Source organism: Heteronotia binoei, chromosome 6, assembly GCF_032191835.1.
Source record: "Heteronotia binoei isolate CCM8104 ecotype False Entrance Well chromosome 6, APGP_CSIRO_Hbin_v1, whole genome shotgun sequence".
Lineage (NCBI taxonomy): Eukaryota > Metazoa > Chordata > Lepidosauria > Squamata > Gekkonidae > Heteronotia > Heteronotia binoei.
Genome location: NC_083228.1, coordinates 116,056,075 through 116,070,859, shown reverse-complemented (window position 1 = coordinate 116,070,859; position 14,785 = coordinate 116,056,075). Strand labels below are relative to the sequence as shown.

General features: G+C 43.6%; 1 protein-coding gene across 2 annotated transcripts in view; it reads left to right on the top strand.

Moving 5' to 3' along the window:
- The first annotated feature begins 552 nt into the window (after positions 1-552).
- PPM1L (protein phosphatase, Mg2+/Mn2+ dependent 1L) overlaps positions 553-14,785 on the top strand; it is a 229,727-nt gene continuing 215,494 nt past the window's right edge. The window contains exons 1-2 of one of the 2 annotated variants that reach the window (XM_060242431.1): positions 553-616; positions 1,689-2,415. In XM_060242431.1, coding sequence (XP_060098414.1) covers positions 2,013-2,415 — 403 coding nt within the window. In that variant the 5' untranslated portion in view covers positions 553-616; positions 1,689-2,012. Of the gene's footprint in view, positions 617-1,655; positions 2,416-14,785 lie in introns of those variants that run through there. The other variant, XM_060242430.1, reaches the window with a different exon arrangement.

The window sequence follows — 14,785 nt, the reverse complement described above, 5'->3', positions numbered from 1 at the left end:
ACATATCATTGCTTGCCTCAGCTAGTAATTTAAATTTGTAACGCTTAAATGTAAAAGGAAAATAATTAAAGTGGAATAATGGCAGGAGATCTGAAGACTCTAAAACTCTGGATCAAACTGAATGTAAAAACACCCTATGACTCCTGTTTCATTTCACAACCAAAGCAGTAGACTTCTTTCCCCCCTCAACTCGCCGGCAGAGGGCGCAAGAGAGCCAGGCTGCGCCAGAGGGACTACAAGCTCCAGAACCCTTCTGGTCGGCTGCCTGCCAATCCCACGAACGTGCCTCAGCGCGAAGGCTCCCGGGATTTGTAGGCCGCGGCGGCCTGAAGAGGCGGCACAGCGGCGGTCGAGCCCAGCCCAGTGGGAGGGACAGGCGAAAGAGAAAAGGGGAGAGACAGGTACCTCGGGGGCGGCTGCAACTGCTGCTGGGGAGGGGAAAAGGGCGGAGGGCTGGCTGGCGTGGGGGCCCCCCGAAGCGGGAAGCGAGTGCTCGGGGAAGCGGGCGCGCGCGCCAGGCGGGAGACCCGGGATTGCAGCAGCCGGGAAGAGGCACGAGGTGCTCTTTCCCTGCTGTGAGTCTTTGCATGTAAATCTCTGCACCAGTCCCGTTCAGGTGAGGAGGAGGACTGGCTCAGGGAAGTCCTTTTCACCCTCCCGCCTTCACACGTCGTGAGGGTCGCAGAGCGCCCCGGGGTGGGTGGCGGGGAGGAAGGGAAGCTGTAAACCCAAACCTGTGCCCGAAGCAGCAAGAGCTGGCGCGCTCCCTTCCCTACCTCTGGAGAGGGACTTGGCGGGGGAGGGGGGGGCTTCCCAAGTTCCAGCAGGGCTGGAGGGGATGGACTGCCTCGGGGAACCCGAGTAGGAGGCGGTGGATGTCTGTCTGATGTTGTCAATGGAAAGGTGGCAAATTAGAAACCGAACTTAGACACCCAAAGCAGGGGAACCTGTGGGGTCCGTTTCCTGCCAGGCAAGCAAGGCGCCCTTATTGGGTTTTTTCTCTCTCTTTTTAGCGTTATTTTAGCTCTAGGAGGCTCTAAAGACAGTTTGCTTCCTTGGGCGGGGGGAGTGATTTCCCCTGCTTTTCTTCCATGATCTGTTCCAAGTGCCCTGCTGTCAATCATCCTCTGAAAGTGACTGGCGTCCCTCTTTCATTTCTTTCAGCCCTCTTCTCTGCTTCTCGCTCTCCTGGGAGAAGAAGGGCTTCAATGCCCGCGCCTTTCCACTTGGAGCTCAGACAGCTCCGGGGGGGGGGTGCCTTTTCTTTCCCTCCTCAAACCCACTGGTGTTTCCATTGTTTTCCCTTTTTCTCCTCTGGCCCATTGCCGCTCCTGGACCCTTGACTCAGCAGCCCTCCCGGACTGCAGAGGGGCCAAATGTTCCAGCCAAATTTGCATTAGCCGAGTAGCGATTGATTTACTGTCCTACTTCCGAGCCATCCCTGGGCAGCTGGGACTGAGCACCCGGGAAACAAGCACCAAGAGGAGGGAGGTGGAAGAATTCTTTTGTGCCCTAGCTTGCACAGGCTTCCTCTCTTTCTCTCCCCACCCCCCACCCCCAAACCTTCCAGCCTGGCTGGATGAAAAGCTTTGCAAGAGCACCCAAATGCTGACAGGCTTTCTGACGCTCTTTCCTTGCTGGCTTTGTAGCGCTGGTCCCCTCATATGCTGATCCTTGCTGTTTTCCAGCTGATCTTCCGTCTGGGAGCCGTATGCTTGGGAACAGAAGGAGTGAGAACAGGAGACGGCTAAGCCTGCCCTTGGCTGCTGCACCGGAGAGGAGAGTGTGTTGATCTCTCCATCAGAGCCACCCCAGCCATCTGTGCCTGAGCTCCCTGAAACAGAGGTGGAGGAGGAGGAGGGAGGCAGCTTCAGCAGCCGGTAGCTAACCCTGCCCTCCGTGGGTTTGTATTACCGGAGCATGCACTGATTTGCTGCCTCGTCTTTAGACCCATCCCAGTCATCAGGGTGTGTGGTGCATGGTGTGGGGGGGATCCACTCTCTCTGTAATAAATGATAGAGGATACCATGACTTTGCTCTCTCTGCTGGGTCGGATCATGCGTTACTTCTTGCTGAGACCAGAGACCCTCTTCCTGCTATGCATCAGCCTGGCCCTCTGGAGCTACTTCTTCCATACGGATGAAGTCAAGACCATTGTCAAGTCCAGCAGGGATGCGGTGAAGATGGTGAAGGGCAAGGTGGCCGAGATCATGCAGAACGACCGGCTCGGGGGTCTGGATGTGCTGGACGCAGAGTTCTCCAAGACATGGGAGTTTAAGAACCACAACGTGGCCGTCTACTCCATCCAAGGCCGGAGAGACCACATGGAGGACAGGTTTGAAGTGATCACAGACCTGGTGAACAAGACCCATCCTTCTATATTTGGGATATTTGATGGGCATGGAGGAGAGGCAAGTTTCCAGCTGTCCATTTTGGGTGAACGGGATTGTCTGTAACCTCTCCCACCCTACAGTTTGCAATTACTTACGGGGAGGGGGCAGCAAAGGTTTGGGTGGAAATGGGAGAAACATGCTTAATGTTGTGTGGCATTTAGCATCTCTGGCTTAAAGCGTGCATCTGCAGTAAGTGGGGAAGACTTAGACCTCTGTTGTAAAAACAGGTAACAAACGCCAGCTTTTGTTGGGAATAAGCTCTTGGAGTTAAGCAGTGGGTGCTTAGATGGTGGGGTCTGTTGAGGAGTGAATTCTGTGGGTGCTTTCATTATTGTGGTTAGAATAGGAGGCATGTTTCATTGCAAAACAAGGGGAAAGCATTTCAGAGAGCCTGATGTTCTTCTCTGGGGAAAACAAACAAGGCTAGAAAATGTTCTTTCTTACTGGAAGAACCACATTCTTATGTTCTCCCTTTTTTACACCATGTTCCCTCTGCCACTTTAGAAGTTTTCTTCATACCACTTTTCTGTAGCTGGACAAGGCAGATTTTTCTGTCTCAGACAGCAGTTCGGAGGGCATTTCTAGTATTCCTTCTTTTTTGCAGTTCATACATAGAAAGTCTATGTTCCTGGTAGCTTTTGCAGTTCTTCACAAAGTGTGTGTGGGGGAAATCCAGGTGTGTCGGTGACATTCTCAGTCCCACTCTATACCCCGTGTTGGTTATTCAGCAAGATGATGAGGAGAGAAGTTTTTGTTTTGGTTGGAAAGGGCTGGCTGGGACATGTTGAGGAAAGGAGAGGCAGGATGCTAAAGTTAAACTCCAGACTTTGTACCAGCTGAAGCACTTGGCACACAGTTTGTTTTTATTTGCTGCTGTGCTCAGAGACGAGGGTCTTCGGGTTTCCTGCAGCTGCTCTGCCGAGTCAAACTTACAAGGAGAGCTCTGACGGTGAGCAGGCACCCACTGCGCTGCCAGAGGCAAGCAGCTGTTCCTATAACTCTCTGGTGTGCAGCGTCTTCTGCTACCCTTCTGTGTGCAGAGGAGTCACATAGTGGGAAATGGCCTCTGAGGCTGCCCAGTACATGCCTGCTGGGAAACAATTCCCACTGAACCCACCAGTGTTTCTTCCAAACAATAAGTGTGCAGCATGGGACTGCATCCCCATTCTGCAGGGGTTGTAGGACTCCGCTATGACTGCAGATATCAGTTACATTTCAAATCAGTTTGTAGTAAAAGTGTTTGGTCAGGCAATCTTCTGTCGGACAGACCTGCTTGCTCTCCCCTACCTGTCCAAGCATGGAAGTGTATGAGCGGAGATGAGTTGCCTTAGTTTCCCAAGTTCTGTTGTATGGGTTCCACTAAAATGAATGAGTGCCGTGAAAGAACACACTGCAGTGTGTTCATGCGTTTCTTAGTGCTGCTTTTTGTTGTTGTTAGTGGGAGTCCTGAACTCTAGTGGTGTTAGTGTGTAGGTTGACTCAGCCTTCCATCCTTCCGAGGTTGGTAAAATGAGTACCCAACTTGCTGGGGGGGGAAGTGTAAAAGACTGGGGAAGGCAATGGCAAACCACTCCGTAAAAAAAAGTCTGCCATGCAAACGTTGTGAAAGCAACGTCACCCCAGAGTCGGAAACGACTGGTGCTTGCACAGGGGACCTTTCCTTTCCTAGAACAAAATAGGAGTCAATTTCACCTTTAAGACCAACTTAGTTTTATTCAGAACGTAAGCTTTCGTGTGCATGCACACTTCTTCAGGCGAGAAAGCGTACGTTCTGAATAAAACTAATTTGGTCTTAAAGGTGCAATTGACTCCTATTTTGTTCTACTACTTCAGACCAACACAGCTGTCTATTTGGATCTATCTACATAGTATGTGTGTTGTTGTTTTTTTAAAAAAACTAATAATGTTAGGAGCTGTCGCAGGAGTGGAAATGCTCAGAATGCAGGACAGAAACATATTAATGGTATTTCTCCTAAGTCTTTGCTCAGGAGGAATTCCTGCAGATTCTGCCTCTTTAATTAATCTGTATAAAAATGTATGTCTTGAGTGCCCTTTGGAAGCTGAAACTCCTCCCCTGGAAGTCTGTACATTTTGTTTTGCACTGCAGCTAAAAATTAGTGGCAGAAATACAAGCTGCCCAAACACTTGCTTCTGCCCAGCATTTTTAAAAGAATAATTTTCTTCCTGCCTTCATTGGCTAACTAAGCCAAGCCTGGAACAGTATCTGAGTTCTGTTTAAAAAGCATGATTGTAGATAGAAGCCTAATACTGATATTTGCCTCTGGCCCAATACCTAATAACAACTCTGGCTCTGTTTATTTTTGGATGATACTTGGGTCATAAGGGTAAACTGTGTTGGTTAATGCTGAGTGTATTTGACCTCAGAAACCATTATTTAAAAATTATGTAAGATTACCAGGAAGTGTTTTGTATGAATGTAATGCATACTATTGATTCGTTGTTTATACTGAACAAAAATCTCAAAAACAGCTTGATGTGTATTAATTACCTTTTATGTAGACTCTTTGCTTCAAGATCAGCTTGGTTTAAAAATGGAAACTGATATGCCTGTTTGTTCCTTTTGAAACCATGCTCGCATGGGGGGCAGAACGGGGATTCTGTTGTCTTTTAAAATTCTGAGTGCTCGATTAAGTATTGGTGGTTAGTCTGGATTTATTAATATCCATTGTGGGTGGGGGGAGATGCAGCTGTGTTTATGTGGCCATAAAGTGAGATTTCCTCAAACTAGAATGTCTTGAGGAAGAGGTAGCATCAGGGTTGGAAACAGGTTGGAGAAAATTGAACCCGCTTGTTTGCTACTAAATTAACGGACTTCAGAGATGAAAAGTGAGCAATCTGAATTGATCCTGATGCGGGAAGAGGATTCTGGTATTTATGAGAGCTACTCGCACTGTTTCATCTCCTAAAGGTGGAACATTTCCCCTCTGCTGCCACTGCCACAGATGTTGGATTGAAATTGGTGAATGTAATAGCTCCCTCTGACACAAGATACAGCATACTCGAATGTCTAGTGTTGAAAGTCATATTTACATAGCAAATCAACTGGTTTCTCTTGTGTTGGGTGTTGTTTGCAAGGTTTACTACTGGTTGTTGTATTATCAATGCTGTTAATCTCTGGCAGCTAGAATGTCCCCAGGAACATATGGCTATGGACTTTGGTTTCCGGCTTCCTTCTTTCTCTGTCAAGTACTGTAGAGTCAGTAGTAAGCAGATGGAATTGAAAGTCACAAGATTATGGGATTCTCATGGGTGAATTTTGGTGAACAGCTGATGTGGGAGAGAAAGATGGGGTGGGTTTTTTAACTATTTGTGTGAATATCCTTTGATGCATCACAGGTGAGTAATGAGGTGGCAGGTATTTCTTGACTCACATTAACAGCAACTGTAGACAGGGCTTCCCAGAGCCACCATGAGCACTCAGATAAAAAAATTCCACCTGGGCTACAAAACAAATATCATAATAAAACAACTCGCTTGGCTTTCTATTACTGTGAATAGTATGATATTTATTACCTGGGATAAGCCTCATTTAAGTTGGTCCCTGTGTGAGAAAGGATGCTGGATTAGATGGACCATTGGTCTGATCCAGCAGGGCTCATTTTATATTCTTATGTTTAAGTTGGGACAACAATCTCACAGTACTGAACTGCAAAAAGGCTTGTAAAAATGTTTCTGCTGACCTGAAATAAACAAAGCAAAGCAAAAAAGGAGACTCGAGTGATGATTAAATTGGGAGATGTGGGAAGCTGATATCATCCAGGGAGAGGAAGCAAGGGAGCCAGGTGTCCAAAAGGTGTTGCTTTCCTGCACCTGCACTAACTTTAGAAAATGATTCTACCCCTTGGATGCTGCAATCCAACTAGCTCCAGCTCTCTCTTTCCATTTCATTTCCTTCTTTGCTGCTGCTATCTCAGGAAAGAGGAAAAAAGAAGGCAGGAGAGCAGGGGCAGAATGGGCAACTGAAATTACCGTGGAACTAATTTCCATGCTCCTGATTAGGTTGATCAGAGAGTAGGCAGTAATCCTCAGCACTTATCTTAGAAACAAGTCCCATTTTAGTCAATGGAGCTTATCCCCAGTTTGCTGCTTTAACTGCATGTTAAACATGAAGTTTAGAATATAATATTCATTACAGTATAGCTCCACAATATGCATTTCAAAGATAATTATAATTATAATTTTCTTCCTTACTTATGGACTTTTCCTCCCCATGTGTATACTGATATTACAGAGCCACCATAAGTCAGGTGTGACTTGATGGCACTTTCTACCGTCCCCATAGCAAAATCTGCAGGCTAAGAATTTAGTTCATGCATCCATTGAACTAGATTTTAACTATGAAAGCTGGAACAGCAATATGTGATTCTTGTTGTTGTTTTTAATCACACAGGATTCCTTTTTGGTTTTGCCACAATAGACAAACATGGTACCCTGCCTCTTCTAGTTACTCAGTTTGTGCAAAGATCTTACTTGGATGTAGACTAAGAGTTTGTTTTCACCATGAGCTGAATTCTGGAGGAGAAATACTTCTGGGCTTTTCCTCAACGGTAAACCACCCCCCCTACTGTCTCCTTTCTTCCCTCACGCTTTAATAATTCAGTAACATGCTTAAAGATGCAGAGAAAATAGAGAGATCACTGAATAATATTTCTAAATACTTATGCAAAAATGAGGATAGGATAACTACGTGCTCCTGTACCTTTCATAAGAATAAATTAAGAGGCTTGCTGGATTGCACCAGAGTGCATTATGCTATTTTGCACATTCTCCAGCCAGATGCATCTGGGAATCTCACCAGTAGGGAATGATGGCAACAGTCACCCAAAGAATTGTCCCTCCCCCAGATTTGCATTCAAGAGTATATTGCCTCTGAACATGGAGGTTCTCTTTGGTCATAGCTACTCCTGGACATTTCCATCTCCATAAATCTGTCTAAACCCTTTTGAAAGTCTGCTAAATCACCAGATGTCACCTCATAGTAGTTTAGTCAATGAATTATTTATACACCGTGTGATATAAACTGAAACAAAGGCATTCACCTACATATAAGCATCCAGTATTCCACATTTGTACCTTTTAATAAAGTTTAATATAGATTACAGTGCACATGAGGGGGAACCGTCCTTTCACCACTTTGACAGATTCTTGAGATATATAAACTTGATGCAGAGGTTTTATGTTCTGACCGATCTCATCAGATCTTGGAAGCTGAGCTGGGTCAGCCCTGGCTAATATTTGGATGGGAGACTTCCAAGGAATACCAGTGTTGTGATGCGGAGGCAGGGCAATGGCAAATCACCTGAACATCTCTTGTCTTGAAAACCCTGCTGGGTCACCATGCCAGTTATTAATCATCTTAAGCAGTCATCCTGATTGGCTCTCTTGTACTGCCCCTCTATTGCTTTCTGGCTCTGCATATTGTCACAGTTTGCCTGTTCAGTGATGAAAGGTTACTGACCCCTGCCCTAGAGCAAAGCTGGCAAAGGAAGGAACCCTGGTGTCTTCTTCTCCCATGTGACCTCAGTAATAATTCTGTGGTGGTTTCCATATATCTGAAAGTAATGTTGGAAGATATCCTTGGACACCTACTTGTCCACAATCTTTAGTGGTGTTCCTCTGGTGAATGTAGACAGTTGCCCAAAGTTTAACTGAGGATATGTACTTTTTCTGTTTCATAGGGACTTTTGATCCACATGTTGGTTTTTTGTAGTACAGCTAGTTCAAATTGGCCATCTTTCAGGATACTTTAATGTTTGCTGTGGTGATCCTGTCTTGAGCCCAGGAGTTAGCGTAGGTCATGTGTGTATTCTTGTTGTTTAAGGTTGCATTTGGCAGACAAAGATAAGCATGAGACAAAGCTTGTTCTTTGTATACCACCATGCACAGGGCCATCAGAAATCAGCTAGACAAGATGTTAGATGATTAGTTTGCGACAACTATAATTTGAATTTACTTTCTGTATTATTTTTGGTTGACACTCCGTATTATTTTGGGACAGTGAAGTATTTTCTTATTGTGAAATTGGGGATTAGACAGATTATTGTGGAATTGGGGATTAGACGGATAGGTCTATCAATAGCTACTAGCCATGGTTACTGAAGGGAACTTCCATGTTCTTAATCAGCAAACCTCTGAATCCCAGTGCCAGGAGGCAACATCAGGAGAAGGCCTTGGACTCTATGCTCTGTTGTTGGATATCCAGAAGAACTAATTGGCCACTGTTTGAGACAGGACGCTGAACTAGATGGTGCGCTGGTCTGATTCAGCAGGGCTCTTCTTATGTTCTAAGAAACTGAATTGATCCATATGTGCTGGGGAAAGTCTTCATTCTATAACATGATCCTAAATTCAGATTAATTGTGAAAGGCTCTCTTGAGGTCTTTCATAAAATAGTTGTATGACTTTGTATTTACATTTTACATGACAAGCTAGAAAATATTTAGGAGTTCATTTTCCTTCTGTGAATGTAGTGCCTTCCTTCTTCATATGCTGGTGTCCTAAGCAGTTTGTGCGTATGTAGCTTTTGGAGGTGAAAACCCAATGTCTGTGTAAAAGCAAAAAGGTGGCATTATCAGAACAAAGTACCTGGTACATGTGGTTGACATTTAAAATCTTTCCATTGGGTAAGAGTAGCTTTTATCAACAGAAGCTTTCTTTATTTGAACAGTCTGAGTGGAAAAGAAAAAGAGCACCACAAATTCTTTTGTAAAGAGGAAAATATTTCCCCTTGGTCATTGTTCAGTAGTTTTGTGTATGTGTTTTCTGAATGCCTGAGTGGGAGATGAAAGTAGAGAATAAAAGTTTAAAAACTAGCTGAAGTGTTCTCATCTCATACTGCAGCAGACAGTCATGGCTACCCATCTTGGTCAGGTTACAGTAAGTGACATGTCTTGGAAGACTTCATTTTCTACTTCAAGGACAAGACTACTGGCATTGTCTTGATTTCAGAGGCCTGCTAGATAACAGCCAGTTTCTGAATGACTTATGTAAAAACTTGTTTGGAAAAACAAATTTGCTATTTGGATGATTCTCCCCCCCAAAAAAGGCTTTGAAGTTTGAAGGGTCTTGGTAACCTCTTATTATCCCGGCTAGTTTAAGTTTTGGTAGGAATGCACCATCCCCCTTAAGTATATTGGTTGCTAATTTGCAACACGGGTTTGAAGATGTTGCAGAGCTCCTTTAACAACTTTATCTTGCAGGCACTCAGTTGCTGCAGTGATACAAATATGCATCCGGCCCAGGTTCCCTCGTCAATATTCTTGTGTTTGCCAACAAGCATATGCCAGCTGCTGCTGTGATGTATGTCCCCCCGCCATCTCCTTACCTGATCCCTTCTGCACAGCCATTTAAGGTACAGAAGACATGTCCTCTGTGGCAGTGGTTCGTAATCTTTTTGGCATGGTGATCTGCACAAGTCTAAATAGAATTGCTTTGGTGACCCACTAAAAAAAAAAAAAAAGACCATGTGCAAGTGAACAAAAACACCCACTTCCCCAGTTTTTGCGATTTGCTCTGTGGTATCTGATTACTGTAAGTGTTAGTAGCAGTGTTGGTAGCTGGCTGTTTTCATAAAATTGCTATGAATAAATGATGGCTATGATGGTGCATTGCTGTGTTTTGATTCTGACTCGTTGTCAGGGAATATATGGGCCAGGATTGTAAGAATAATGAAACTAGTTCAGAGGGCCCAAGGGGAGCTTTAGACTTGCTTTGTGTGTGTTTTAACAAGCTGCCTCCCTGTACTACAGGAGAGGCTTCTTTTGGAAATCTCGTTGTTCTGTAGAAATACGAATTTTGGGGAGAATTCTCTCCATGGTTCATGCAGGAGCGTGTTAGTAGTGTTTGTTGCCTGGGTTAGACCTACAGAACATGTGAACCATCAGCCTGAATGTCGTCAGATTCTGTTGTTGGGCTTAGTGACAACATTGGATATGTAGTAGTGTCTGAATTTTAGAACTGATCTCAGGGAAGGGGCTATTATTTATTTTTAGAGGGGGAAAGGGAAAATAGCAGAGTTTCCTGACCTGCATTCTGAACTGAGGAAGAAGATTTTTTTTGGGGGGGGGGGGGGGTTGAAGTGACAAGAACAGGGTAGGAGATGTTGACAAGGGAGCAGTGACAGATGGGAAGGTAGCTTACATGGTATATGTTGGTGGTATTTAAAAACACAATTTCTCAGAACTCTGGGAATACTTCCTGATTCTTCCCCCTTTCCCTTCAATTTTTAGTGTCTAAATTTATTTATTTGAAATTTATTTGTTTGTTTTATTGGACTTCTAACCCATCCTCAGGGCAGGGTACAAAGTAGATTAGTAGATTAAAAGTAATAGTAGATTAAAACAATTACAACATCATAGCAGTTAACACTAGGAATCAGGTAGTGCCTTAGGCACCAAATATATAATCTGTACTCACCCATGTAATTTGTACCCATTCCTTGCTTTCCGTTTTGCCCAAGAAGTGGCTCACAAAACTGAGGTGGAATTGAGGTGGTTTAGTGTTAAATTCTGGCAGGTATTAAATTGGCTGTGTGTTCCTGAGTCTTCCTTGGTGTAGATCATTGGCTGTCCAACCCATTTGAGTCTGAAACCTCTACAAAGACTGTACTTCCCAGTAAGACTTTGGATGTAACTTGTAATATTCGGGGAACAAGGTTTCTTCCATGCAGTTGCTTGTCTGTTTCTATCAGATATCTGCTAGATATAATTTGTGACATAATTATTAGCAAGGGATACTCTTTTCACCTGATTCTGTCACATCCCATTAGCTGCTTAAGTATGCTGTGCAGTTTCAAACCTTTTTTTTAAAGTGGATTTCTTAATTTTACGTGTAATGTTTTAGAGTTTTTAAAATTGCTTTGGAGAGTGTGTATTTCACACACTTAAAACTTGAAGTGTATTAAAAATAATTGCTGTTAACTTTTCAGTTGGATTCAACTCTTGGTGATTCTGTGGGCCAGCTCTCTCCACATTTTCCAATCTTGTACTGTTTCTTTGAGTTGTTCGATGCTCAGGCTGATGTCAACTTTTATGGTGTCTAGCCATTGTGTTCTTTGGTGGCCTGGATTCATTTTGCTGCTAAACAATCTAAGCATAATTGCTTTTTCTAATGAGGTCTTCCACATGACATGGCTGAAATAAGTCAATTGCAGTTTTGTGATTTTTTTTCCTTCCAGTGACATGTCTGGTTTTATGCACTCCAATACTTGTTTGTTTGTCACTTTTGCTGTCCAAGAAAACATCATAAACATGGTCACAAATCATATGAGCAATACCTTTGGGATATTTTTGAGATTTCCGGTTTATGGGGGGACGGGGTTTCTGTCTTTAATGAGACAATCTGTATCTGGTGTTAGTGCTGGGAGAAAATATTTAAATAGATATCACTGTTACATCATTTTTTCCATTTTCTGCCATTAACTAGTCCCCCAAAAGCTGACACGTGTTATTTATATACTTATGCTCTGCCCCTCCAGTGGGCCACAGGGCTTGTAGCAGCTCAAACATTCAGTGAAACATTCTATAAATAAAGATTATAAAACATACTTACAAGAATATTAAATTCCTCTCCATAAAATAGCACACTAGCTGAGGCATTAGAATAAAACATAATGATTTGGCACCTATAACCAAACCTAAGGCTGCTGTAAAAAAAAAACCATGCTAGCAAATTATTGTGTCTATTAAATAGTATACAATTTTTTACAGTTTTATAAACTGTAACAGAGAAAGCCATTGTACATAGAAAAGTGAACAGAACACTTGAATTATGATGTACTAAAAGGACAAGTGGAGTGTGATTAACTGAGCTGGTCAGTGCAGTGAGATATGGTAGGGCAAGACAGAGGACACCAATGAAGACACCACATACTCAAAGAATTCACATTCCTTTGAGAAAGGACCGAAACGGACTGTGCAGACATTCAATACCGGTGGGACAAATACTGAGAGAATTTTTGCAAGCACTGCAACCATATTGAAGTCACAGTTATAAAGGTCAGACCGTTTAGGGCTTTAAAGGTGAGAACCAGCACATTGAACTTGATGCAGAAACCAATAGACTTCAGTACAGGATGAAGTATTAGTCAGTCACCTAACGTCTGCATTCTGTATAATTTTAACTGATGGAATGCGTTCTTTTAGTTTGGATACGAAAACTGAGTGTTCTTATTGTACATAAAATGAAGTTTGATTGTACTGTGGGGATTCTTTTTACAATAAGGATTGTATTTAGGCTCTGACCATATCATACATGATAGGTTTAAAAAACTGTGAAGTACCTGCTTCAGCCTAGTCCTAGCAGTTCACAGCCCCCCCTGTAACAATGGCAACGGCAGCTGGGAAGTCAGACTGGGCAAAGCTGTTCATGTACTACCGGAATCCTGTCAGTTAGGCTGGATGCTGTTTGGCCCTGATCTTCCTTTCATGAGCTTGTGCAGCTCCTAGGTGGTATCTGCCTGCTTGACTGTTGCGAGGTAATGAGGGCTAGGCAAAGCAGAGGAGGTGTTCTAGGGGCTTGTAGCTAGCCACACAAATAGCTGCAGTAGCTTTCCCTTCCTGGCTGCTGTCAGCAAGTGGCATTCTGAAGCGCCTCCAGCAAGAAGGACAAAGATGAAGGGGGCGGGGGTGTGTGGGAAGTTCCAACTGCAGAAATGTGGCCTTTACATTTGTGTGTTTGATTTATGTGCTATACTTTTCTGGAGACCTTCCCCACTCCCTGCCCCACTGTTTTTGTTTGTTTTTTAGATACTGTCATGGGTACCTGTTAAATAAGAGTTCCTTACAGACAAGTCAACCAATCTGCCTCCCGTGTGTGCACAGTTTGGAACCTGTTTTTGAATACATCTATAAATATTTTAAAGTCACTTCCTCTAAGTGGTTGCAGGAGGTACCTGAGTTTGTCTGAAGCTGAAAGCCACATAATACCTTTTATTAGGACCAACCAAAATAACAGAGCACCATACTAGTTTGTGGTATTATGCATTTGAAAATTAAAAGTTATGTTTAAAAGGTGAACAATGAACAGTGTTATGTCCACATGTAATCCTTTAATTACCAGTTGGGTCAAGGGTTACCAGTTGCCATTTGGGGGCAGAGGATCCTCTGGTTTGGAGGCCCTCCCCTTGCTTCAGGGTTAGCAGAAACAGGAGGGGGGAATGTCTGCTGGGCACTCCATTATATCCTATGGAGATTGGTTCCCATAGGGTATAATAGAGAATCACTATGTTGATCTCTGGGGGACTGTTTTTTTTTTTTTTTTAGTTAGAGGCACCACATTTTCAGCATAGCATCTGGTGCTTCTCCAAAAAAAAAAACAAGTTTCAAAAAGATTGGACCAGGGGGTCAACTCTATGAGCCCCCAAAGAAGGTGCCCCTATCCTCTATTATTTCCAATGGAGGAAAGCATTTAAAAGGAGCATGGTCCCTTTAAATGTGATGGCCAGAACTCCCTTCAGAGTTCAATCATGCTTGTCACAATCATGCTTGTTCCTGGCTCCACCCCCAAAGTCCCCAGATATTTCCTGAGTCGGACCTGGTAACCCTAGGCGGGTCCTTTTCCCACAGCACCACCTTGCCCATTTGAAGAACAGTTTGCCCTTCATCAATTGGTTGAGTCGTGAAGGAGAACTGATCTTTCTCTTTTAAAAAAAAAAAAAATCTCCATCCTTCCTTTGTTTTTGAAAAGGGGGAGGCAGGTATTTGTACTGCTTTAGGGTATAATCTTACTGCAGTCTCACTTCCACTGTGCCCTAAATATCTTTTTACCGTTCTCAGCCTGTGGGGCAAGGCTAGTAATATTGTAGTTTAAGTAGGAGTTGCTTCAGAGACACACATCTGCTTCCAAGTGAGACTACCTGATTGTATCTCAAAGGGAGAGAATATTTGTATGCACACTTATTCCTTTTTTTGTTTTGTTGTTGTTGAGCCATTTGTTTCCTTGCCGTTGTGGTTTTATCTGCTTTACTTCATCCCCCACCACCTTCTACCTTTTCCTCACCATCTTTCATACAATACCTCCTGTGACTCCATGAGTATGGCCTTTCTGTATGCTTGAAGGGCTGTCTCTTACCATGCGAACACATGCAGCCCTTCCTTGTGTAGTGGAGCCTTTGGCTTGTCCTCTCCTTCTGGGTAGTTTGATCTATTTCTCAGTGTCAGGTATTTGGGGTGGTTGATTTATCACTGTGGAATGGCCTGTCAGAAAACATTCAATAAGTTTTGGTTTCTAGAAAACCCTGCAGAGCATTAGAAAAGATCAAGAGTCCAGTAGTACTGTAAAGACTAACAGAATTTGTGGCAGAATATGAGCTTTCGTGAGTCAGTTCTCACTTCTTTAGTGATCACGAAAGCTCATACCTTGCCCTAAATTTT